Genomic DNA, 23,853 nt, shown 5'->3' on the forward strand with positions numbered 1-23,853 from the left:
AGTCGTGTCCGACTCTTCGTGACCCCCTGGACCAGAGCATGCCAGGCACTCCTGTCTTCCACTGCCTCCTGCAGTTTGGTCAAACTCATGCTGGTAGCTTCGAGAACACTGTCCAACCATCTCATCCTCTGTCGTCTCCTCCTCCTTGTACCCTCAATCTTTCCCAAAATACATAAAACTAAAACCAACCAATAACCCCTTCACCACTCAAACACATTTAAAAGGACATAGGATGTTAATCAGCCTAAGGCCTGGCTGAAGAGGAATGTTTTTGCCTGGCGCCTAAAGATGTATAATGATGGTGCCAAGCGAGCCATCTGGGAAGGGCATTCCACTGCAGGAAGGGCCTGTTCTTGCATTGCCACCCTCTGGACCTCTTGTGGCTGTGGCACACAAAGAAGAGCCACAGATGATGACCACAAGGTCTGGGTCCTATCAGGGATAGTTGTTGGACTACAGCTCCCACCATCTCTGACCACTGACCATGCCTGGGACGGATAGGAGTTATAGCTCAACTCCTGGAAGACACCAAATTGGCTTCCCATGAGCAGTTGAGGGAAGTTGGGGGAAATGCTAATTATGCAGACTTTCAAGCAGAGAACAAGGGAGGCTATGTGTTTTGCTTTACAGAACACAACCTTCTACTTGTGGGTGTTCTGTGTTAGAAGAGTGGCCCGGTCGAGATCTGGTTTATAAATAAGGGAAAGCAGGGGCATCGAAATCACCCATCAACAATTAGCACCCGGAGAGCACACTGAAAAACTGAGCAGGCAACACAGCTTACATGGCAAGTTTTCTCCACTATGGGGCTATGAATTGTATTTCGGTTTACTTTTTATTATTTCTAAATTTGCATAAACACATTAGTTTATACAGTATCTGTGCACCGTTCTTTGGTGATACAAAATAATCCACCCTATAGAAAACACACACTCTCTCTCTCCATTTCATTGGGGATCTCCACGGGGCAGTGAATGAAGAACAGGAAGAAAATTTCAAATAGAAAAAGGCAAAGCACCAAAACTAAAGGGATTTTGGCCCAATCCATAAAGGCAGGAAGGCCTTCCTTTGCACTGTACCCAGCACCTCTTTTTTCATGACAGCATAACCAAAGCGACAAAAACAGGAGCTTTCACATTTCAGCAGTTTACCTTGTCTACTACAGTGGTACCTCGGGTTACATATGCTTCAGGTTACAGACTCCGCTAACCAAGAAATAGTACCTCGGGTTAAGAACTTTGTTTCAGGATGAGAACAGAAATCGTGCTCCGGCGGTGCAGCGGCAACAGTAGGCCCCATTAGCTAAAGTGGTGCTTCAGGTTAAGAACGGACCTCCGTAACGAATTAAGTACTTAACCTGAGGTACCACTGTACATAGAGGCTTCGATAATAGTATTAGGTTCTCAGTCCACCAAGAAGGGAGCCTTATTGGTCACAGAATGCTACAACCATTTTTATTAACACTTTTCACTGTGCAAACTGCTTAGAAGACCATCTTCAAGACAGCTCTGTAGAGGCAAGATCACTACGCCCCCCCATATTAAAAAGGGTAAAATTTGTTGATTTTAATATTTTTTCTTGTAAGCTGTAAAGAGTTGGGGGTTTTTTTGTACTAATTTTTTCTTTTTGGAAAAAGCTTTGAGGTTTTATTACAATCGGTGCTTATTTTTATTTCACAAGATTCATAAACAAAATACTAAGCCGCTGTGGAGTTCTTTACTTGTTTCTGCATTATAAGGCCTGTTCTACCTATACAGGTGGTAGCATAACCGACATCAGTTCATAATGTGGGTAAGATTTCAACTTTACTGTTTTCCCCAAGTTAACACAACAATTTTTCCTAAGACAGAAAACTGGACAGTAGCTTTCTTCAGCTTTAGATTTCCAGCTCTACTGGTTTACTGACTGCAAATCACTTTGCTTGCAGAGCATTCAAAAAAAAAATTATAACTCACCAACAGACTGAGCTGGTACAGTTCACTCTGCTCTGCTTGTAGAACAGGTGTCATTTTAGCAGACGGAAAAGATACCCTATTCAACTGACACCCAAAGGAAAACTTTTTTTCATATATCTGCATAGCAGAGAGAGCAGGTCCCTTGGCATTTAATTGTATAGTCCTTTTGTGAAGTCATTTGAAGTCTGTTGCAGCAAAGGCTGCCAAGGAGCTTTGTGGAACATTCAAGATTACAAATATATTGCGGTGTAAGCCGGTTTGCATTGTAATGACTTTTGCTAGAAATCTTTTAAGGTACTCATTACAGATGGAGAAGCTCAACTCCAATCCCATACAGAAAACATTGCATTACATGCTTTGCACTACTGTTCTGTTATTTTGCAGCTTTTATTACCACACACCAGAAACCAAATTGGTCCAAAACTAATTGATGTGATTGAGAAGGGGGATACAGGGTGAAGTTCACGTACAAAAGCAAGCACACTAAATCCATTTAGGTACATTGAAATGTTTGGTGTTTTATTTTAAAAGCTGTAACGTTCTGTGCAAGTTGTTGCCTAAAAAATAAAATTAAAAGAAAATCTACATGGTTTAGCCAGTCTGCAAGCTATCAATATTACAAGCTTGTGCACATAAGCAACATTTACATCAAGTAATAAAAAACATTGGAAAAAAGAGGGGCACATGTTGCCATCAAGTAAACATCAGAGGTTCAAGGTTAAAAAAAAACACAAAAAACCCAAACAACAATCTTGGAAGAAACAGATACTAGTCAGTTTAAAGTCTTTCTGCAGCTGGAATGCTTGGTGGCCTCAGAAGATGTCTGGCGACCAACAAGCTAGAAAGCTTATTCCAGTGGTTCATATTTCCTCAAGTTAACGGCTGTGGCTGTTCCAGTGGCTCCTTTTTCTGCAAAATTATACTAGGGGATAGCTAGCTGCTGTAGCAATTCCACAGTGGTTTTTTCGATCTTTAGCCATGTAGATGTAGCCTTTGAGGCCCCACTTCTCGCTCCAGCTGGATAAAACAAAAACACAACATTACAACTTTGCCTCTTGTTACAGGATTTACTTTTGTACCTCCACCCCGTCCCCTGCAGTTTTGCACAGAATGCATAACAGATGGGCTGCTTCTCTGGCTAAAAGCAATACGACTAGCCAAAAGTGTTTGGGCAGCCTAGAAATTATTAGGCCCGAAGGAATATTTAGTGCCCTGCGTATCTGTTTTGGGGACAGTTTATACATTCAGCGGATTTCAAACCGAAAAGCTGTTCTTGGTTCGTACAACTTCAAGACTCAGGTGGGAAGTAGGAGTGCCTAGATGTCCCCAAACCTCAGCCAGAAGAAAACCAAACTTGCATATAGAAACAGTTAAGTCTGCCAGAGATCAAAAGATTAAAGAAGTCTCAGTACCTGTTTTTCACAATCCAGTATTTCTTGCCATCTTCATCTGCGCCCTCAAAGCCATAGCCAACGACAAGAACACCATGATCCAGCTCTTCACTGCTACACTCCGGCTCATAATAAATACCTAGAAAGGAAGGAGTCAAAAACAGTGGGTCAGCTTCTAGAAGAACGGCAACCTTTCCTCATCTACTTTGTCCAAAGTTATCCATCTGAATGTTCAGTCATAGGATCTGCCAGTGGCCTATGTAGCTTGGTAATGCCTTACACTGACTGCAGGCAGCTTGCCCGGGCTTTTCAGAGACAAGTCTCTCTACCACTGAACAATAAAGGTAAAGGAACCCTGGACGGTTAAGTCCAGTCAAAGGCTATGGGGTTGCAGCGCTCATCTCGCTTTCAGGCCGAGGGAGCCGGCGTTTGTCCACAGACAGCGTTCCGGGTCATGTGGCCAGCATGACTAAACAGCTACTGGCGCACGGAGGACTGTGATGTGTGCCAGAGCACACGGAAATGCCATTTACCTTCCCGCTGCAGTGGTACCTATTTATCTACTTGCACTGGCATGCTTTCAAACTGCAAGGTAGGCAGGAGCTGGAACAGAGCAACAGGAGCTCTGTTGCAGGGATTTGAACCGCCGCCCTTCCAATCAGAAAGCCCAAGAGGCTCAGTGGTTTAGACCACAGCGCCACTACTGAACTATAAGTCCTTTCCCTCAGTTGATGGGTGCCCCTTGTCCAGAAAGTGTTAGCACTAAGCTAGTTTTGCCCAGTGGAAGAAACTGACACAGGGCTCTATAAGCCTTGGCAGCTTGCAAAAGGCAACTATCTCCCCGCCAAACCTCTGCATGAACTCACTAAGAATACGAGGAATGGGGTTTGTCTTATCTTTATGCGGAAGTAGCAAGAGCCTTGCAATGCTTCTGCAAAAACCATCCATGCATATTGGAACAAGACCCAGAACCCCACTACACCTCATAGATAAAATGGCCTAAGGATGTGCAAGACTAGCACGCACCAGAATATTGTTGCCCACATTGAAATCAAACTGCGCAATACTCCATTCAGCCAAGTCCATTACAAATCATTTTCAGACCCTGAGACTAATGCTCACCTGACTCATAAAACTGGAAGGAGGTGTGTCCTGCATCGATCGCCACAGAGACTGGTCCTACTGCAGCGACGGCCTTCATGAGGGCCCTTTCCCGCCCTTCAGGGATGTCCACAAAGCCAGTGTCATTAGCAGAGTTGTATTCAGACTTGTACAAGCAATCTTCATCATCCTTTGAAACAACAACAATCACGTTGATTGTGGTTCAGAATTCAGAATGTCGGTGAATGCAAAAAACAAAACAAAAACCCAAATAGAAATAAATACATATCCAAATTTAAATAACCACAAATGACACACGAAGTATGTGCCCCAACAAGAAAATATCACATCTGAGCTTGAGACTAGGTCTTCCCAACTACTTCTTGTTCCCAAACCCAAAGATATTTCACATGTGAAAGAGGTGCCACGTACACACAATGCTCTTCAACTTACAGAAGATATACTGGAGCAAACCATCCTCCTCCCAGATGTCATTACTTCAACAAAGGCTAAATCAGGGGGTGCTAGAATAGTTGATTTCTTGAATCAGCAGGGTGTTTTGACTACATTACCTTTGAGGTCCCTTCCAACCCTGATTCACATACATCATGGGTGGAAAACCCACGTCCCTCCAGATATCGCTGGATTCCAACTCCCATCAGCCCCAGACAACAGGGTGGATAGTCAGAGGATGGGAGTTGGTAGTCCAGTATCTGAAGGATCACAGAATCCCCATCCATCTATCAATTCCCCACCACAGCACTTCTGACAAGTCTCACATTCCACTCCTAGGAATCTCTACCATGCATGCAACGTCTGCCCAGGCAAAACAGAGTTATGATGCCAGGAAAGAAGTATGGATAACAGGGAAACGTTAGCAGAGATAGAGTTCTTATCCGAACAGAACTGTCCTTTCATCTCCGCAATGAAACAGCACCAGAGGTGAGCAGTATTGGAAAGGCACTCCTGAATTCAAGAAAGACTTTCTGAAGCAATTCAATATACAGCAGAGATGGGAAAAAGAGGGCTCCCTGGAGAATGCTAGACTAGCAGACTCAGCCAGCATGGCGGAGGGTCAGGGGGATAACAGTATCTCGATGGCCACAGCTTCTCCCTTTCCAAAGTGTTAAGAATTTTATTTCTTTGCTGCCCAAGTCATAGGTGGGCCTTGAAGTTAAAGCTGTTAACAAGCTAACAGCAGTTTAATGTTGTATTACATCCAACTTGCCACCCAACAAGTGGTATTAGAGGCAAGTAGAAAAATAAAACAGAATGTTCCATTAAGAAGTTGTGGAAGAATTGTTTCAGTAGTGTAACCATTGCGCAAGTAGAGCTTTAAAGGGTTATCTAGCATGTGCAACCTAGTTAAATTAACCACAACACTATCATTGCTCAAGTCTTTCAAATCAATTCAGGCCAATGATGAAAGAGGGGGGCAGGGAAAGGCCTAGTTGCCATTTTCATCTGCTGGGCTGCCAACAACTCAGTGAAACCCCCATGTATGCTTGGGTTCAACCTCTTCCAACACACAACTTTTGGAATTTCTTTTCCTGGGAGGTATGTTGACCTGGTAGATCTGACAAGAGAACAGACAAGGAAGAAGCTGTCAGTCAGGAAGCCACTTCACCTTTCCAATGTATGGGTAGGAGTCCTCAGAATCAATGCCGCCGTTGTCCTTTATGTACTGGAAAGCCTGGTCCATGAGGCCCCCGTTGCAGCCCTGGTTCCCTTCGGGCCGAGAGCAATCCACAAGGTTCTGTTCACTCAGAGAGACCAGCTTGCCAGTTTTGCGAAAGTGCTGTCCTTCCAGGGCTCCGGTGGTACTGAATGCCCAGCAAGAGCCACACTGACCCTGAGGGCAAATGGGGAGAAGTGCATTGGTTTAAAGCCAGGAAGAAGTTCAGCCCATGCTACTGTCATGCTTCTAGTAAAGCAGTGGGAGAAAATGCTGCTTTGGCAGTGTCACTACTTTTCTCAATTTAGTATTTAACGGATGGGACTGATGCGAGTTGCAGTCCAACAATAGGAGGGAGCCAGGTGGGAGCTAAGGCTGGCCTAGACAGAAAACATACAATCTAGAGGCATTATTCAAGCTCAACACATTCCAGTTGGGCAAAAGACACCCACGGAAGGTGTAAAGGCAACTCAATTTCACTAGCATCAAGTAAGAAAAATGCACTTTGTATTTTTGAGCCCATTGCAAGCATCCCTCAACCAATTCTCAATGGATACTCATTGAGTACGTTTCCGAGCACAATTCAAAGTGTTGGTGCTGACCTTTAAAGCCCTGAACGGCCTCGGCCCAGTATACCTGAAGGAGCGTCTCCACCCCCATCGTTCAGCCCGGACACTGAGGTCCAGCACCGAGGGCCTTCTGGCGGTTCCCTCATTGCGAGAAGTGAGGTTACAGGGAACCAGGCAGAGGGCCTTCTCGGTAGTGGCACCCTCCCTGTGGAACGCCCTCCCTTCAGATGTGAAGGAAATAAGCAGCTATCTTCTCTTTAAAAGACATCTTAAGGCAGCCCTGTTTAGGGAAGTTTTAAATATTTAATGCTGTATTGTTTTTAACTTTGATTGGAAGCCGCCCAGAGTGGCTGGGGAAACTCAGCCAGATAGGGCAGGGTATAAATAAATTATTATTACTATTATTAATAATAATATTATTGAATGACAGCTCTACACTGGGGACAGAGAAAGTGCTGCTGTGGTCAGGCATTTAGCTGGTCACTCTGAGATTGGGATAGTTCCCTAGGAGCTTGATCCAACAGGCTCTTATTGTCTTCAGGTTCTTCAGCTACCTCCCATAACTAAAGTAAGGTAAAGGAGCTATTTTTTTCTTGGCAACGTAGCTATGTTTTGGCTGCTAAGTCCTACAGAAGCTGAAGTACCACTTAGAAATCCAACCGCAGACTAAGCTGCTTGTGTTAGGCAAAGGAAAAGAAAAAACCCAGAAGATGAGATACATACTTGATCCTTCACTGGTGTGACATATCCTCTATCTCTCCAGTCAACAGATCTTGGCGCCTCCAAGAAATTTGGTTCAAGGAACTGTGATCCTGAGAACTTCCTTTCTGTTTTGGAGCGTTTAAATCCATTCATGACTTGCCTAAATTCTTCATTAGTCTGAAGAAAGAAGAAATAAGTCAGCGTGCCATCTAAGCAGTTACTCAAGAGATGCTCGCTGTGCAACTTGGCATTTACATACCATGTCTCCAAAATGATTCATTCCCAGTCTGTAGCTGTGCTTGCCCAGGCTGTGGTCCAGGTTGTGCAATTCAATCATCTTCAGGTTCTTCTCCCAGATCATTCTTCTCCAGCCTTCCTCCCTCTAAAAGGGGAAGAAAGCAACAAGGAAAACTGAGCACCCAACATCCTCTAACAGCTAAAGACACAGGCTCAATTCAGACATCAGACCATAGTTTGGGTTCTAAACCATAGTTTGTGACAAACCATGGTTGGAACCTCTGTATATTCCTGCAAACCATGGTTGCTTCCCTGTTTTGGTTTCCCCATCTATTTGGTATAGCTACGGCTCCAACTGCCATAGGCTGCTGCAGCTATGGTTTGTAAAATCACGCACCACACCAAATCATGGTATCCAGTTCTGGTTTACTGGCTCATTACAAATCACGATATGTCCATCCAGGCATCATGCCAAGCCAGACTTCTTAAATGTGGCTTGCAATGACATCTGAATCGAGCAATGAAAAGTATGCCTAGCTTTTCTTTGCTGCTCTAAGCAGCTTACCATTGCTATGAAAAACATTTCAAACATTAGCCCTAATATTTGAGTAGTTCATACTTAAGATGACTACTCTTGCTAGCTTGGTATTCCCATATAAAAGGAAGCTACATTTTTTGTTCCCAAGATGAGACTTATTCAAGCAGCAAAATAATATTGAGAAATTCTTTTTGTATCTGATAATAAAGTATCTAGAGCACTTGAGTCTACCTGTACAACTTGTCTGCTTGCTGTATGCCTCTGAATCACAACTGAGGAGAACAGTACTTCAGATCCTGCTTGCCTGCTTCTCAAAGGAATCTGGTTGGTCACTGAGGGACTAGGATACTGGACTAAAAAGGTGTTCATTATGTTCTTAACTACGATCTGCTATACCAGTAACTCTCAGATTATTGAAGTGTTGTTTGTGTCCCCTAAGGTGGCAATTATACCCAAATACATAGGCTGGCAGATGGTTTCACCAACAGATACATGAACCATTCATACAACTTTTGCTACCGCATGTTTTCTGAACACCTTTTGCCCATGCACACTGAGTTATGTAGTGACACTCACCTCATGGTACTTCTTGTTATGCCACGATTTCCACATGCCCCAGTGATCATCCAGAGCAGGGTCCAGCCCTGGGGCGGCAAAGCACGCCTCCAAACTTAGGGCCAAAATGCACAGATAGAACTTCATGGTGAAACCTCTCTATAGGGAAAGAAAAAGATCTGATTAGACAGGAATCTCTCCTTCACATACAGTGAGGAACCAATAGACAGAAACAGTTTAATTCCCACTGATGAGGCCATGCAAACTATACAGAAATGAAATTCACTGAAGTGAGAATAAATTACTTGTTTAAAGTTTTGGTATAAATCCACCACAGCGCTACCACACAAGGCACCTAGTATGTATATACAACGTGTTTCAGATCGTGGTTCTGGGGCAAGTGCAAAACGAGCACCAGAAACAAACTAAATGAGATACAGTGGTACCTCAGGTTACATACGCTTCAGGTTACAGACTCCGCTAACCCAGAAAGTGCTTCAGGTTAAGAACTTTTGCTTCAGGATGAGAACAGAAATCGGGCTCCGGTGGCACAGCGGTAGCAGGAGGCCCCATTAGCTAAAGTGGTGCTTCACATTAAGAACAGTTTCAGGTTAAGAACGGACCTCTGGAACGAATTAAGTACTTAAGCTAAGGCGTATGAAAGGCCTGTTCAAGCAACAACTAAGCCTAGGTTCCCCAATTCTGCCAGATGTCCACAAATCACATCTCTAACAATCCTATACTTTATTATTACAGCCCCCACCCACCGCACAAATATTCAATAGGAGTGAATTGGATTGGCTGCTTTACAAACAGATTTTTCCTTTGCAAGTTAGATAACTAAAACAGCGACCTTTCCCCCTACCCCTCCCCAAATGTACTTTTCTCAAAGCCCTTGTCGAAGGCTGAAGAAAAACAGGAGGGATCTGTAAGCATTTTAATAGCTGGCGCTTTCAGAAGCCTCCCTGGATACCGATATGAGTCATCAGGCATTTTCCAGGAATCACTTCCGCTCTCCCGACATCCCAGTCTGGGGCGGAGTACCAAGGGGGGGGGGTGTGCAAAAAAAAAGCCCAAACCCAGCAGCACGTGACCCCGCTCCAGTAAACAGACACGCGAGCGCCCCTCACATGATAGGCGGCCGAGGGGGGAGGGCGCTCAGGCGCCGGGCCCAGTGTAAACAAGCCCGTTGGGCTGCTGATCCGGAGCCAAATCGCTTGGGGGAGGACGGCGCTGGAGCAGGAGCGCGCGGCGGTCTAGTTCAGAAAAGGAGAAGGGGGAAATCCCTCAACCCAGGAGAAGAGGAGAAATCCCAGCGCTGGGCTGCCTGGAAGGGAGAGAAGGACCCAGCTGGGAAGGAAGGGTCCGGGACCCACCCCAGTTGGGTGCGCCCTAAAAAAACGCGCACAAGCAAATCGGGCGCGCCCCAAATCCCCGCTACTCCCACTTCTGAAAGATGGGCAAGGGGGCTCATCGGAGCGCTGCCCACCCAGGGAAAAATACATAAGCTCAGCCGAGCACCCAGGCGCCTCCTTGCCCTTCGCTCGCCCATAAAGATACACACAAAAACACCCCGTTAAACGGGCAGCGACGCCTCCCGGATTCCTTTCTCCACCGGGGAGAAGGAACCCGAGTGGCTCCGAGCATCAATGGGGCAGCCAAGGGAGCCCCCTTCTTCTCCCCCCCCCCAGGCCCCCGTTAGCAACAGGGACCGGGGAGGCGGCGAGGGATGCTGGAGACCCAGCGCTCAGCCAGAAAGGCCCGCGGAGAGGAGCGAAATGGAGGCTCTGGGCGCTTGCAAACCCACCTCGTCGGCCCCGGGAACAGTACACCCTCCTCGGCTGGCCCCTGCTCTGGCTTGCTTCGGGCCGGGGGCTTTGCTCTAAATGTGCCCGGCTTGCCGAAGCCCGGCCCCTGTGGCGCTTCGATTGGCCGCCCGGCGCCGAGGCGGAGCGAGGGCTAATCCTGCCGAAGTTCGTGACTCCCGATCCCGTGATCCGAGCGGTGCCCGGACCTGTTCCGTGATGGAGGAGCGGGAGGGGGTGGTGGGTTGTTTTGATGGGAAGCAGTGGGGCGGCCGAGGACAAGGACCCGTGCCCTGGCTCGCTTGTGGGTTTTGCTGGGAAATCATAGAGGCACAAGCTTTTCGATATGGAATTCAATTATAATAATATAATCAGCAAGGCGAGGGAAATCCTGTTTCAAAACAATGCCAGGGGGGGAAAGGAGTCGTTGCAAGCAGATATGATCTCAATGCCCCGAAGCGCAGTCAACGCGCATTCAGGCCATTTCACCTCGCAAGACAAGGCCTGGTTCTCTTCGTCCAACTCAAAAGCCTTCGCCGCCTGCAAAGCGCAAAAACAAGCCAGCAGACGTGACGGTAGACATCGGACTACAACTAAATTAAATGCAGATGAACTCGGGTTTCTTTATGTTTTCTGCTATGCATATCTCCTGGGGCGCACCTAAGGGTTGGTTGTTGTTGTTTAGTCGTTTACAGTGGTACCTCTGGTTACGTACTTAATTCATTCCAGAGGTCCGTTCTTAACCTGAAACTGTTCTTAACCTGAAGCACCACTTTAGCTAATGGGGCCTCCTGCTGCCACTGCACTGCCGGAGCACAATTTCTGTTCTCATCCTGAAGCAAAGTTCTTAACCCGAGGTAATATTTCTGGGTTAGCGGAGTCTGTAACCTGAAGCATATGTAACCCGAGGTATCACTGTAGTTGTGTCCGACTCTTCGTGACCCCATGGACCAGAACACGCCAGGCACTCCTGTCTTCCACTGCCTCCCGCAGTTTGGTCAGACTCATGTTGGTAGCTTTGAGAACACTGTCCAACCATCTCATCCTCTGTCGTCCCCTTCTCCTTGTGCCCTCCATCTTTCCCAACATCAGGGTCTTTTCCAGGGAGTCTTCTCTTCTCATGAGGTGGCCAAAGTACTGGAGCCTCAGCTTCAGGATCTGTCCTTCCAGTGAGCACTCAGGGCTGATTTCCTTCAGAATGGATCGGTTTAATCTTCTTGCAGTCCATGGGACTCTGAAGAGTCTCCTCCAGCACCAGAATTCAAAAGCATCAAATCTTCGGCTATCAGCCTTCTTTATGGTCCAGCTCTCACCACTGGGAAAACCATAGCTTTAACTGTACGGACCTTTGTTGGCAAGGTGATGTCTCTGCTTTTTAAGATGCTGTCTAGGTTTGGCTAGGGGTTGGTTAGATTGGCCCAATTGGCGTAGACAGGATTTTTGCTTGGGGGGGGGGACAGAACCAACGTCATTGGTCAGTAAGTTAAGTACTGTACAGTATTTTTATTGTTTAACTTGAAGGGGGGCAGCTGCCCTCCGCCCATGGTTGGCCCCACCATGGGCACCACAATAATGGCACGAGCAGGTAATCTCTGCATTGTAGCAATTTTTCTCCATGTCTAGGTGTTTGTACAAAACCCAACTGTCTGTCAAAAAGGCAGAGCTAGTCACCGACTTCTCATTCCCGTTTATGCCACATCCTATCATCATACTCAGGACAATACGAACTAGGCCTGCTCAGTTAATGATATCAGAAGTTGCTTTGAGAAAACAAGTCGGATCATTGGTACTGCTTAGGCTGGCTGGCTGCAGCGCCTAAAGATCTCAGGTGTCATTCTCAAGTTTGCTATCTGAAACCCCAGATGGCAGAAGCTGAACCCACAACTTTATTCCATGCCACTGACCTACGGGCTCTGAGCTCTGCTGGCTACAGATCAGGCCTGAAACATTATTTAATTCCCCGCAGCAAATAAATGAAAAACTCTTATTGTGTTAAATGGTTGTATGGAAACCACTCTGGGAACCTTTTTGGCTGAAGGGCGGTGTGCAAACACTCAAAATAAATAAAATTTTGAGTTGTGCAGCCCAAAATTCTCCTTGATTTTACTGCTAAGCAGTTTATGTAGGAAGATAGTCTTAGAAAACATTTTCATTGACATCTGTGCCTTTCCCTCACAGAGGAAAACATTTTCTTTCTTTATTTTAATGAAATAAAAGTAACAACAAAGTGATGATAACTAAATTTAACCTGCGTCAGACTCTGTGGTCTAGTATTGTCTACTCAGGCTGAAGTTGCTAGGGGCTCCATCAGAGACCTTAAAATGCAAATAATGTCATCTGTCATGGACTGTCCTTCACTCATTATCAAATTCTTTATTCGTCTTTAAACTTACTGGTTTTGATACAGATTTTTCAATACCTTCAGAACTCACAAAACAGGTACACACACATATGTTTTTACATAATTCCATTGGTCTATCACCTTCCTTATAGCAGCTCAGATGCAGATTAATATTGTATATATTAAAACAGCCCTCTGAGGCTGTGAGATTTTCTTTTGCCCATTATCACCCAAAGAGCTTCATAGCCAGGCAGAGATCTCAATGTTCATTTCTGTGTGCTTTCAAGCATAACACAGCACTCAAACAAAAAACTCCAAAACGCAATTTAGAAGTTATTGTAGCATTTTAATTTCCTTAAATGGATGCATAGAATTTTGAGGTAAACACCGTAATAGTCTCTGTTGGTGTTCTAATAGTACTATCCTAAGCAGGTTTACTTGGAAGCAAGTATCACTGGATTCAGTAGAAATGTTCAATGGGATTTTGCTGTAATTCTGCAATCCTTTCCTTGAGTCTTATTTTTCACTAGGCACACATAGAATTAGGATGTTGCTTAACTGTAATCCAATGCATTTGATAAATAGAATTAGTATTACACTGAAAATAGCATTTCTGTTGAGAAGTAATTTCTGTGTACAACCATGCAAAGGTTTAATGTTGAACAAAACCCCAAATCTAAACACATCTATACATGTGCACATGTCAGCCTCTAGTTCTCAGTAGGCTTACTTTGACATATCTTTTACTGAACCATTGTAGAACATTAGTGTAAATCTCAATAAATTTAGTGACAGTTGCAAGTGGGTAGAAACATAAGACTGTAACAGATTTGCTTTCACATGTGTAACTTTAATATGCAATATTGTGCAAACAATAGTAAAAAAAACCCACAATTTAAAGTTTGACAGTGAAATTGTGTACCGTAATTAATAACCACAATTGACTTAAGTTGCATTTAAGTTCAGATATTATTTTTGAAACCAATAAGACTATATCAGTGTAAGTGTAAGAGGGGTCCCCTTAGATAGGTTCACATTATATAAAGTTTCCAATCCTTTGCTTCTTTTATATTTGGACTTTTACAAACGTCTGACACTTTAAACAACATTCAGGAGATTCATCTGGTAATTATTGTTATTTATATCAGGCAAATAAGTCAAATTATTTATTTAGTAATTACCAGTTGCCCAGAATTGAAGTTTTCGTGTTGACAAAGTGGGTGGGACAAATGGAGGTCATTTACCTTTAAGTTCTGGCAGTATTCAGCCACTCTTATGTTAAAAAGCACATGATTTCTGAAGTCATGTGAGGATTTCAGCTGGTCTTTGAAATGATTGGATTTTCGCCCTAAACTAAACTGAAAAGCTTCAAAGCACATTTTCTTCTAATTAAAAGTTAAACAGTAGCGTAGTTAGTCTGAATAGTCTAAGCTGAAAACCAAAGGTCCTTTGAACTGGGATTTTTTTGTGTAAATTTCCACAACAGCAGTGATGATTGTAGTAGGACATATGTTGGCTCTCATTGAATTGGCGAAATGGCTTGTTAGCTAGCCAAGCATATGGAATTGTTACTAGATTTTAGGGTACACACATATAGCAGACACACCCCCCACAGAAAACCACTCCTTCACCCTTCATAATGAAAGACCAGTTAACCCACCAAGGCCAAAATAATTCATTTATTGCATTAAAACTCTACCCTTTTCTTCATGGTTAGGCTGAGAAAACTGGCTCAAAGTCACCCAGTGAGTTTTCTGGCTGAGTGGAGATTTGAACCCTGGTCTCCTAGGTCCCAGTTGGACACTAACCACTACACTGCACTGCCACTTCTGTGTCCACTTTTTTTTGGAACCTATTGAATGAAATTGGACTTTACATCCCCATAAGCAGGAATAGGAAGGAATCTAGCTACATGGTTAAGATAGTATTTTAGACAAGTCCTTTCAAACTAAGTATTACTTATTTCCTAGTGAATATGTATAGGTTTCCTTAGCATACATTTAATGAAACAATTACCACTTAACTAAGTGGAATTTAATTCTGAGTAAATCTACTTAGCAGAAGGCTGCAGCAGGAATTTAAAGCCATGCTGACTGTTCTACAGAATCATGTTGGCAGGTGCTATACATATTTAACAAACATATGTAAAGGCAGCATATAACGGCAGCAAAGCAAATCCCACTTTCATTCTTTTAATAATACCAGAGGAACGCGGGTGGCGCTGTGGGTTAAACCACAGAGCCTAGGACTTGCCAGTCAGAAGGTTGGCGGTTTGAATCCCCACGACGTGGTGAGCTCCCGTTGCTCTATCCCAGCTCCTGCCAACCTAGCAGTTCGAAAGCACATCAAAGTGCAAGTAGATAAATAGGTACCGCTCCGGTGGGAAGGTAAACGGCGTTTCTGTGTGCTGCTCTGGTTCTCCAGAAGCGGCTTAGTCATGCTGGCCACATGACCCGGAAGCTGTATGCCGGCTCCCTCAGCCAATAAAGCGAGATGAGCGCCGCAACCCCAGAGTCGATCACGACTGGACCTAATGGTCAGGGGTCTCTTTACCCTTTACCTTTAATATGTTTTTGAAGGATCTTGGATTCAAGTAGCAGCCTATATGCCAGGGGATGGCAACCTTAAGGCCCATGGGCCATAAGCAGCCCATGGGGGGTCATTTAACTGGCCCATAGACCCACGCAGCCCACTCGGTTGGCTCCCATGTGCCGCGCTAAACCAGCGCGGAGCAGAGCGGGGATCGCCTTCTGCGATGCTGGCCGGCTTCCCATTGGCTGCAGGAAGCTCCTACAGCCAATGGGAAGCTGCGCACACCTCCTCCGCGCTGGAAGGAGCTCCGGAAATAGCATTTGCGCATGTATGCGCGCACACACACACACTCCGGCCCACCGCACCATCTGCGGGACCGTGAACCAGCCCAAGCCACAAAAACCTGCTATATGCTATTAAGGGCTTGTCCACATTGGAATTGATAGTGTATTTGAAGAGGTTTGCATTCCCATTTAATGTACAGGTACTTAGTCCACATGATATTACCACCAAACAGCACCAGTTTCAATGCTTGCCCCCTGTAAATTTGGGTTTACCCAGTGCTTTTTTTCTAGAAAAATGTTTAGGGGTATTCTCATTTTGAAACCACCATTTTATAGTTCAAATCAGGAAAAATAAATACAGTAAATGGACAAAAGTACAAAGATTCACAAAATGTTTAGGGGTATGCGTACCCCTGTGTACCCCCAGAAAAAAGCACTGGGTTTACCCAATAAAGAGATAATCCGATAAACTGATGGGAATCTCCAAACCACTTCACTTGGGATCGCAAATGTTTTGGGGTAGGTTGATCAGCCAACACTTTCTGCAACTCTCCTTCCCACTGCCATTACTTATGAAGTGCTTTCATTTATTTATTTTTACGGCCATGCTCATAACTATTGCCATATCAACAGACAACTGTCTGCTCTTCTCAAATCTCTGTTTCGTCACATTGGATTCACCTGGAGGCATATTTTAAACCTCAGTTACTCATCTGCAAAATGGGAACTGCAATAGTCTTCTGGCACGTGGCTGGATAAAGATGAATGTGTACTCTGCACATTAAAATAGGCCGTGGTTACACAGCTGCTAAAAATAAATAGTGCCATGGGTTAACCAGGCGGCAGCTGGGGCTGGAACTGCATCTGCCACCGCATCTTCAACAATGAAACAACATGCAGATATCAATCAGTTCTCTCTCGCAGTGGAAACTTGCCTTCTTTGGGTTCTAATGTTGCACAATACAAATTGCAGAGATCATGGGACCTTCAGTTTACTCACTTCCCAGATGCTAGCGCTGTGGTTTTGGGGAAAACATTCCCTCCCCCTAATTTGTATGGGTCCTTAAAAACTGTTACTGTTATGGATATTCTTTTTAGCAGCTCTCTTTAGATCTATGGAGGGGGCAGATCTCAGCAGAAATATGGGGCCCAAACTTATTTTGCTAGTCGTGCACGATGCACAATTCATATTATGTGCGGCTGTCTTTGAAGATGTTCTGGAAATCACAGTTGCTCCAAAATAAGACTGCGAGACCACGTTATGCCTGTGCTCTGTAAGTTGTACCGACTCTCAAGTCTGTTTCTGGCAAGAGTGGACACCCGACAGTGGCACAACTGTCATGTCAGCATCCCTGTATGCGTCTGCAACACTGCTGTTGGGTGGGTGAGGGCAGGTCCATGGCACCGACCCCACCAGGGGTGCCAGCTTAAATAAAATATTGGGGGGAGGCAGGTAAGCTCCAACCCACATACTGGCACACACACACACGTAACATATACCATCAACTTTGGGGGAGCCTCAGTCCCTCCAATATTTTATTGGGACAACGACAAAGAGAACCTAGGCCCTAGGATTATGCCAGCAGCTGCTCTTGGTTTCTGGGCCAAATTTAAAGTGCTAGTTTTAGCCTTTAACACCCTGAACTGGTTGGGACCAGGTTACCCGTATATATACTTAACTAATCCTTAAAATCCTTGCCATGTGCGCTTCTCTGTGTGCCCCACAAGTTAAGATGTGGCGAATGACTAATTCTAATTGGCAGCATCCATTATATATATATATATTAAAACACAACAATTTAAACTTCTTTGGCGTGGATGTCCTGGTTAGCTGTTGAACGCATGGTTCTTACTGGACTTTACTCATCATTTTAATTCCATTTTCATCAATTTCAGGAACTAAACATCTGCCTCAGAAAAGAACAGGGACCTTTTATAGAAAGTGGAAGGCGAGGCTAATTTTACGCCAGATGGGAAGGTACCTTTTACATTTGAACTACACAGTACAAAAAATGGTCTACAAAAATTGGTGAAGGTGGCCTGGAGACACACTGCTCCGCATTGAGAAATTCCATTGTAACCTTATCTTGAAAAAGATGCCCTTGGAATGGGAGGCACCTTTTTAACTTGTCAGTAATCCTTCCCTTTTTGCATATCAACTGGCCCTTCTGGTCACAAGTTTAGGTCGACAAACAATCGCCAGAGTGATGAAATTAAATGCTTGTCTTGCATGAGGGGGGTGGGGAAGAACTGTAGAGTCACTGATAGAAGTAGACTGGTTGGGAAACAGCAAAACCTTCTCACTACCTGCCCAGGTCCTTGTCTTTTTATTTATTACATGTATTTATTTATTTGCTTTACAAAGTTATAAACTGCTTCAGAGCCTAAGGCAGGCATGTCCAAAGTCCGTTTCGGGGGCCAAATCCAGCCCACTGGTCAGTTTAAACTGCCTCTGTGGCAGTTTATTTTCTGGGGTAAAATCCTAAAAAAACTTTAACAACTTCAATCCTAAAAAACTTTAACAGCTTCAATCCTAAAAAAAGGTCAACAATTTTGGTTGGCCCCCACGGTCCTTCACTTCATCAAATCTGGCCCTCTTTGAAAAAAGTTTGGACACCACTGGCCTAAGGAAATCAAAGTATAGATGGTTTGGGGGGCGTGCAAGAAGGGCAACCCCCCCCAACAAGCAGCTCACTTCCCCACTTGCCTCCCATTGCTGAACTCCTGTCATCAAAATATGCAGTTATTTTCCTTTCTCGCCTACCTAGAAATTTCCTTCACCTTCCCATAATTTTTTTCTCATGCTGCCCCTGCATCAAAGCAGTGTACAACAAGATTAAGAAAATAGAAATTCTAAAAATAGTTAAAACCATTTCTGCAAACTATTAAGAAACCCCATAAAATAATCCCCACAGATGTACACTGAATAAATGGGTCATGCCTCACGGAAAGCTTTCTTAATAACAAAGTGTAAGTCATTTCAGCTGGAAAATCCCCCAGAGGGCTGGAGCTGCAACGCCAAAAGCCCAGTTTCTAATAGAAACTAAGCACACCTCTGGGGCAGACAGTACTTGCAGGAGTGCCCCACATGAGGTCTGTGAAAACAGAAGCTTCTAGGCATGGCCTGAGTGTTTGTAATCTTATCCTTTTCCTTTCCTTTTGTTCTAATATCTGCAGACTCAGCAACGTTGACACCAGCACAGTTGTATTATTGCACTGAACCCCTAAGATTCATTCCTGAAAGTGTTCTAAAGTGGCTTTTTTGACGCTTTTCCTGTTGTTGCTGCTTCTTGTTGTTGCTGTTAAAGCCCATCGCTCAACTTGACAGTTTGCAATTTTTCGATAACCAATGGTTGTTAGCAAATTTGACTGGATGACTGACTCAACAGTTGGCTTATATTTACGATTCTGATTTTTACCATCTGTTGCCATTTTATGGGAAGCCACCATGGATACACTTTGGTGTAGAAAGGTGCCTTAGAAATTATTTAAATAAACTTTTAAAAAAGCAAAAAAATAAATAAATAAAAAGGTTGGTACTACTTGAAAGATTATTTCCAGTGTGTCAAGTGACTAGCTGGTTCCACAAAAGCTATTATTGCATTTACTCTGCGTTTAAATTTTTACCTATGGAAACTACTTCTGGTGAGAATCAATACAATGTTGAAGCTTTAGTTCATAAAATTTTGTCCAGAGCGTCAGAATTGAGTGCAGATCAGCTCAGCCTATAGGCCAGGGGCAGCCAAAGCAGTGCCCTCTGTATGTTTTGGAGTACAACTCTGATGGTTGGGGCTGATGGGAATTGTAGTCCAAAATTCACAGAAGGTATTATGTTGGCTCACCCTACCGTAACCTAAGTTTTTAAAACTGATGGTTACTTGTATTTCTGCCTACGTTAGTCATGACCTTTACTTTCAGTGGGACTGCTCTGAATATGATGCTGTAGCTGAGATTTCTGCATGGCAGATTAAATGACACTCCCAACTCTACAATTGTATGATTCTATGATTCTGTGACTAACATTGGAAAAAACCCAGAGCAAGGAATTGGACCTTGTGGCCCTCCAGATGTTGAAAACCACTCCCATCACCCTTGACCATAGGCCGGGCTCAGTGGGGCTGCTGGGATTGACACCACATGCGGGGCGGCAAGTTCCCCATCCCTGCCCTAGGTGAATATTCCAACCCTCAGACCATTCAACAAACTTTTTAACCTTTTTAAAAATATTCATTTTTAAAGCTCCTAAAGTAGTTTAAAACAAAACAAAGCACCTTGCAACATTATTTTACCTTTCCCCCTATCTTGCACCAGGAAGCCTGTTTACATTTCAAGCCCTCAGCTGCTCATTTTGTTAAAAAAAAATAATATCACTGTCGAATTTGGCTTGACATTAATAGCACAATACTTTTCAGCCATCAGGCACAATTGCCAGCCTGGGAAACAGCTCCCTGCCATAACGAAGCACCAATTAGTCATCCTTGCTGCTGAGAGAATAAAAAGCCATGGAAACACAGGGTGTGCTTTCACTGCAGTAGCAGCCCACATACCCTCGAGAAATTCACCACAGTCAATGACAGCTGAAATATTAATATACAAGCATCTTGTTTGTGCACTATAATACATATAGCATTGTACGGCTAGGATTCATGATTGCCAACCTTGCTTTCATATACAGTGGTACCTTGGGTTAAATATGCTTCAGGTTACATACGCTTCAGGTTACAGACTCCACTAACCCAGAAATAGTACCTTGCGTTAAGAACTTTGCTTCAGGATGAGAACAGAAATCGTCCTCTGGTGGCGCGGCGGCAGCAGGAGGCCCCATTAGCTAAAGTGGTGCTTCAGGTTAAGAATAGTTTCAGGTTAAGAACGGACCTCCGGAATGAATTAAGTACTTAACCTGAGGTACCACTGTATATTGTTACAGATTTGGGGTAACAGAGTTTGCGGGGTACAAGAGCACCAATTTCTGCTAGAGTTAGTGAATGTTAGAAATTAATAAATGGTAGAATTTAGATAACAGATAAGTTTATTTTCCAGGCCAGGACCTCACCTGGGATAGAAGTCATTATCACAAAAGGTACTGGAGTCAAGGCATTCATCCAACAATGGAAACCATCAACCAGTTTCCTCTCGTAGTCTCCAGTTGAAACCTTTTGGCAGAAGTATGACAACTTTCAAGCCTGATATTGAATGCCTATGAAAATTGCTCATGAATTAGTCTTGTGAATAATTGTAGCCTCACTTTTTCACAGGTGTGTCCCGTCCCCCCACGTGAGCTTTGGGATCACGCCTCTTCATAGAGCTTCTAGAAGAAACTCCCTCTTACACACCCTTTTGTGCCTTCCAGTTATCCTGACCTTGGTAACTCTTGAGACAGTTGGTAAGGTCTTGACATCGCATGTCACCGCCTTTCCTGTACAGTACTTCCCTGGCCTGCTTCCATTTCTGAGAGTGTTTGCATTTCTAAAAGTGTTCTACTCTTCAGTGACTGTTAGTACTTGGCTGTCTTCTTCGTAAATAAACAGAGAAAAGCAAGCTTTTTATGGAGATAGAAAGCCAGTAGCCACTGCGATTATATAAGAATACAGAAGCCAGAAGCACAACATCTTATATATAAAACCTCAAACAAAGTCTTTAAAGTACTGTTCTCCAGTGCAGACCAAGTTAAAAGAAAACTCCGTGGGGAGGGAGGTATATCTATCAATGGAACAGTTTCCTGCTTGCATAGCAAGCTTTCCCTTTCTCTCCTCCACCTTGCACCCAAGCTCTCAAATTTAACTTGGGGAATCTTCTGGAGCAGGAGGAAGGAGAGTAAGGAGGCAACCCATTGGAATTGTTGCTTGGAAAAAAGAAACTCAACATAGCAACTATATTACCATTGGTTGGCTTTGCAGATCACTTAGGCTGAACATAGGCACATAAGACTTTTCATATTCAAGCCTTCTTAGCAGATTTGCAAATCTTTTTATCACAGACCTCTGCTAGCCCAACCCCTGCTATGTGAATAGCAATTTTAAAATCTCTCTCTCTTCTCTCTCACAAGTATAAACCTCTTGGTTATAAGGATTATTTTGAAAATAGGGTATTAGTGTACCAGTGTACACTTGCACAAGAAAACCCACTTTTGTAGGCTACGATGAATACAAAAGGATAGTAACTGGAGAAATGAACTTTCCACTGCCTTCTTGATGTACACCAGCTGAAATACTATGTAGGAACTACCAATATGTATGACAGATTGCAATCTTTCTGAAGACACAAATCAAGTGACTAGGGTTAAGATTGGTCAATCAGTCTACATTCCTGGGTGTTTGTCATACCTTTGTCATTCAGATCTTTGCTCTTTCTCTCTCCCTTCAGAGATGTCACATGCCATCTACCCTTCCCTAAAGTGCTTGCCTTTTGTTTGACCAGTCAGTTATTTACCACCTCAGCCAACAGGAGATAAATCTGTTATTTTCCTGCAACTAAAGAACGCAATATTGCAATCACTTTTTAAAACTAACTTCTTAAAACTAGCACCTCTCCCATCCTCCCTGTTCACTAAGATTTCAGCCCCACTTAACTTCCCATTAGACAAATATTTGTTCACCTGTAAGTATTTTAAGAGTATCTGAAATAGTTTTGTTAAGTGAAGCACAAAATGTCAAAGAATGACTAAGAGACTCAGGTAACACACATGTTCTGCTGCTGGTAATGCGTGGGTACATAGTCATTTTGCTAGTTTTAAAGAGTCCGAATAAATATTTGTTATACACAAACTTTAGCAAAAGAGAAGTGGTTTTTTCTAAAAACCTGGAACCATTGAGAACATTTGCTATTTATTATAGGTTATTGCACTATTTCATCAGTCTCAGTTAGGAAACGTATACTGGCATTTACACGGGGGTTACATTCTAGGCCCCCACATACATAAATGTAGGTTGCATTAGTGGGGATCACCCTCTAAGATGTTTGTTTTTCCCCTGCTCTTCATCCACAGAACTATGTCTTCAACTAAAGTTTAAACTCTGGGGCTGGCTGGAGGCTGGCTGGCTGCGCTACCGCACATGTCAGCTGCTAGGCAGGGAGGGTGAGTAGCCTAACCAAAGCCCTCCGGTCTTTACAGGGCTGGTCTTCACGGGGCTTCCTCTGCCCTCACTGACATCCTCTTTGGGCTCTGGGGAGGGTCCCTTCATGAGCCACGATGACTCCAGTTCTCTCCCGCCATTTTCAGATTTGAATATTTTTATTTTTCTATTTCATGGCGCAGAGCTTCTGTGTGGTCACATGCGAGTTGATCGTATGTAAATGGGGAGACGCCTGTATATTACTTGTGATTACCGTACCCATCCTCAAGTCACCACCATCGGTAATCCTTGCAAAGAGACCCAGGGCCACAGTTCAAGATAGTTAAGTGCATGTGGGGGAAAGATACCTTCAGGTATGACTGAAATTATCACCACATGTCTGTGCATATTATTTACCAGTCTGCTGAAATCATGAGATTTGTGCTCCCTTCTGGACGACCTTCCAACAGCCAGAGACAAAAGTGAGTAAAGCAACAAAGGCACATATTGCCCTTGTAAAGGTAAAGGTAAAGGGACCCCTGACCATTAGGTCCAGTCATGACCGACTCTGGGGTTGTGGCGCTCATCTCGCTTTACTGGCCAAGGGAGCCGGCATACAGCTTCCAGGTCATGTGGCTAGCGTGACTAAGCCACTTCTGGCGAACCAGAGCAGCACATGGAAACGCTGTTTACCTTCCTGCCGGAGCGGTACCTATTTATCTACTTGCACTTTGACATGCTTTCGAACTGCTAGGTTGGCAGGAGCAGGGACCGAGCAACGGGAGCTCACCCCGTCGCGGGGATTCGAACCGCTGACCTTCTGATCGGCAAGTCCTAGGCTCGGTGGCTTAACCCACAGCGCCACCCGCGTATTGCCCTTGTACAGTTGTCTAATTTCTAGACACAACCTTCTTTATTATCCATCTATGCAAGCAAGAGGCATCCTAACACACCAGAGTTGTGAGGATAAAATAGTGAGGGGAATATGTATGCCATACACACATAAATATGCAAGCCAGCCTGAGCTGTTTGGAGGACAGATAAAATAAAATAAAATAAAATAAATCTAGAGTTTGCACTGTCACCTACAGTATTAGTTGGTTGCTAAACTGGCAG

General features: G+C 44.1%; 1 protein-coding gene and 1 long non-coding RNA gene across 2 annotated transcripts; one reads left to right on the plus strand and one right to left on the minus strand.

The window, feature by feature from the left end:
* The first annotated feature begins 1,538 nt into the window (after positions 1–1,538).
* LOC309542786 lies at positions 1,539–2,684 on the plus strand. The gene is made up of 2 exons (XR_014224432.1): positions 1,539–1,742; positions 1,780–2,684. It is a non-coding gene; the product is annotated as an uncharacterized lncRNA (long non-coding RNA).
* CTSL (cathepsin L) lies at positions 2,454–10,681 on the minus strand. The gene is made up of 8 exons (XM_082241682.1): positions 10,531–10,681; positions 8,745–8,880; positions 7,653–7,775; positions 7,415–7,570; positions 6,075–6,299; positions 4,469–4,637; positions 3,368–3,485; positions 2,454–2,972 (listed from the first exon to the last, which is right to left on the minus strand). Exons 2-8 carry the CDS (start codon positions 8,868–8,870, stop codon positions 2,873–2,875), a joined length of 1,017 nt encoding a protein of 338 aa, XP_082097808.1. The 5' UTR covers positions 8,871–8,880; positions 10,531–10,681; the 3' UTR covers positions 2,454–2,872.
* Positions 10,682–23,853: the final 13,172 nt, after the last annotated feature.

The sequence above is a fragment of the Podarcis vaucheri genome (assembly GCF_965113315.1).
Source record: "Podarcis vaucheri genome assembly, chromosome: 11".
NCBI classification, from domain to species: domain Eukaryota; kingdom Metazoa; phylum Chordata; class Lepidosauria; order Squamata; family Lacertidae; genus Podarcis; species Podarcis vaucheri.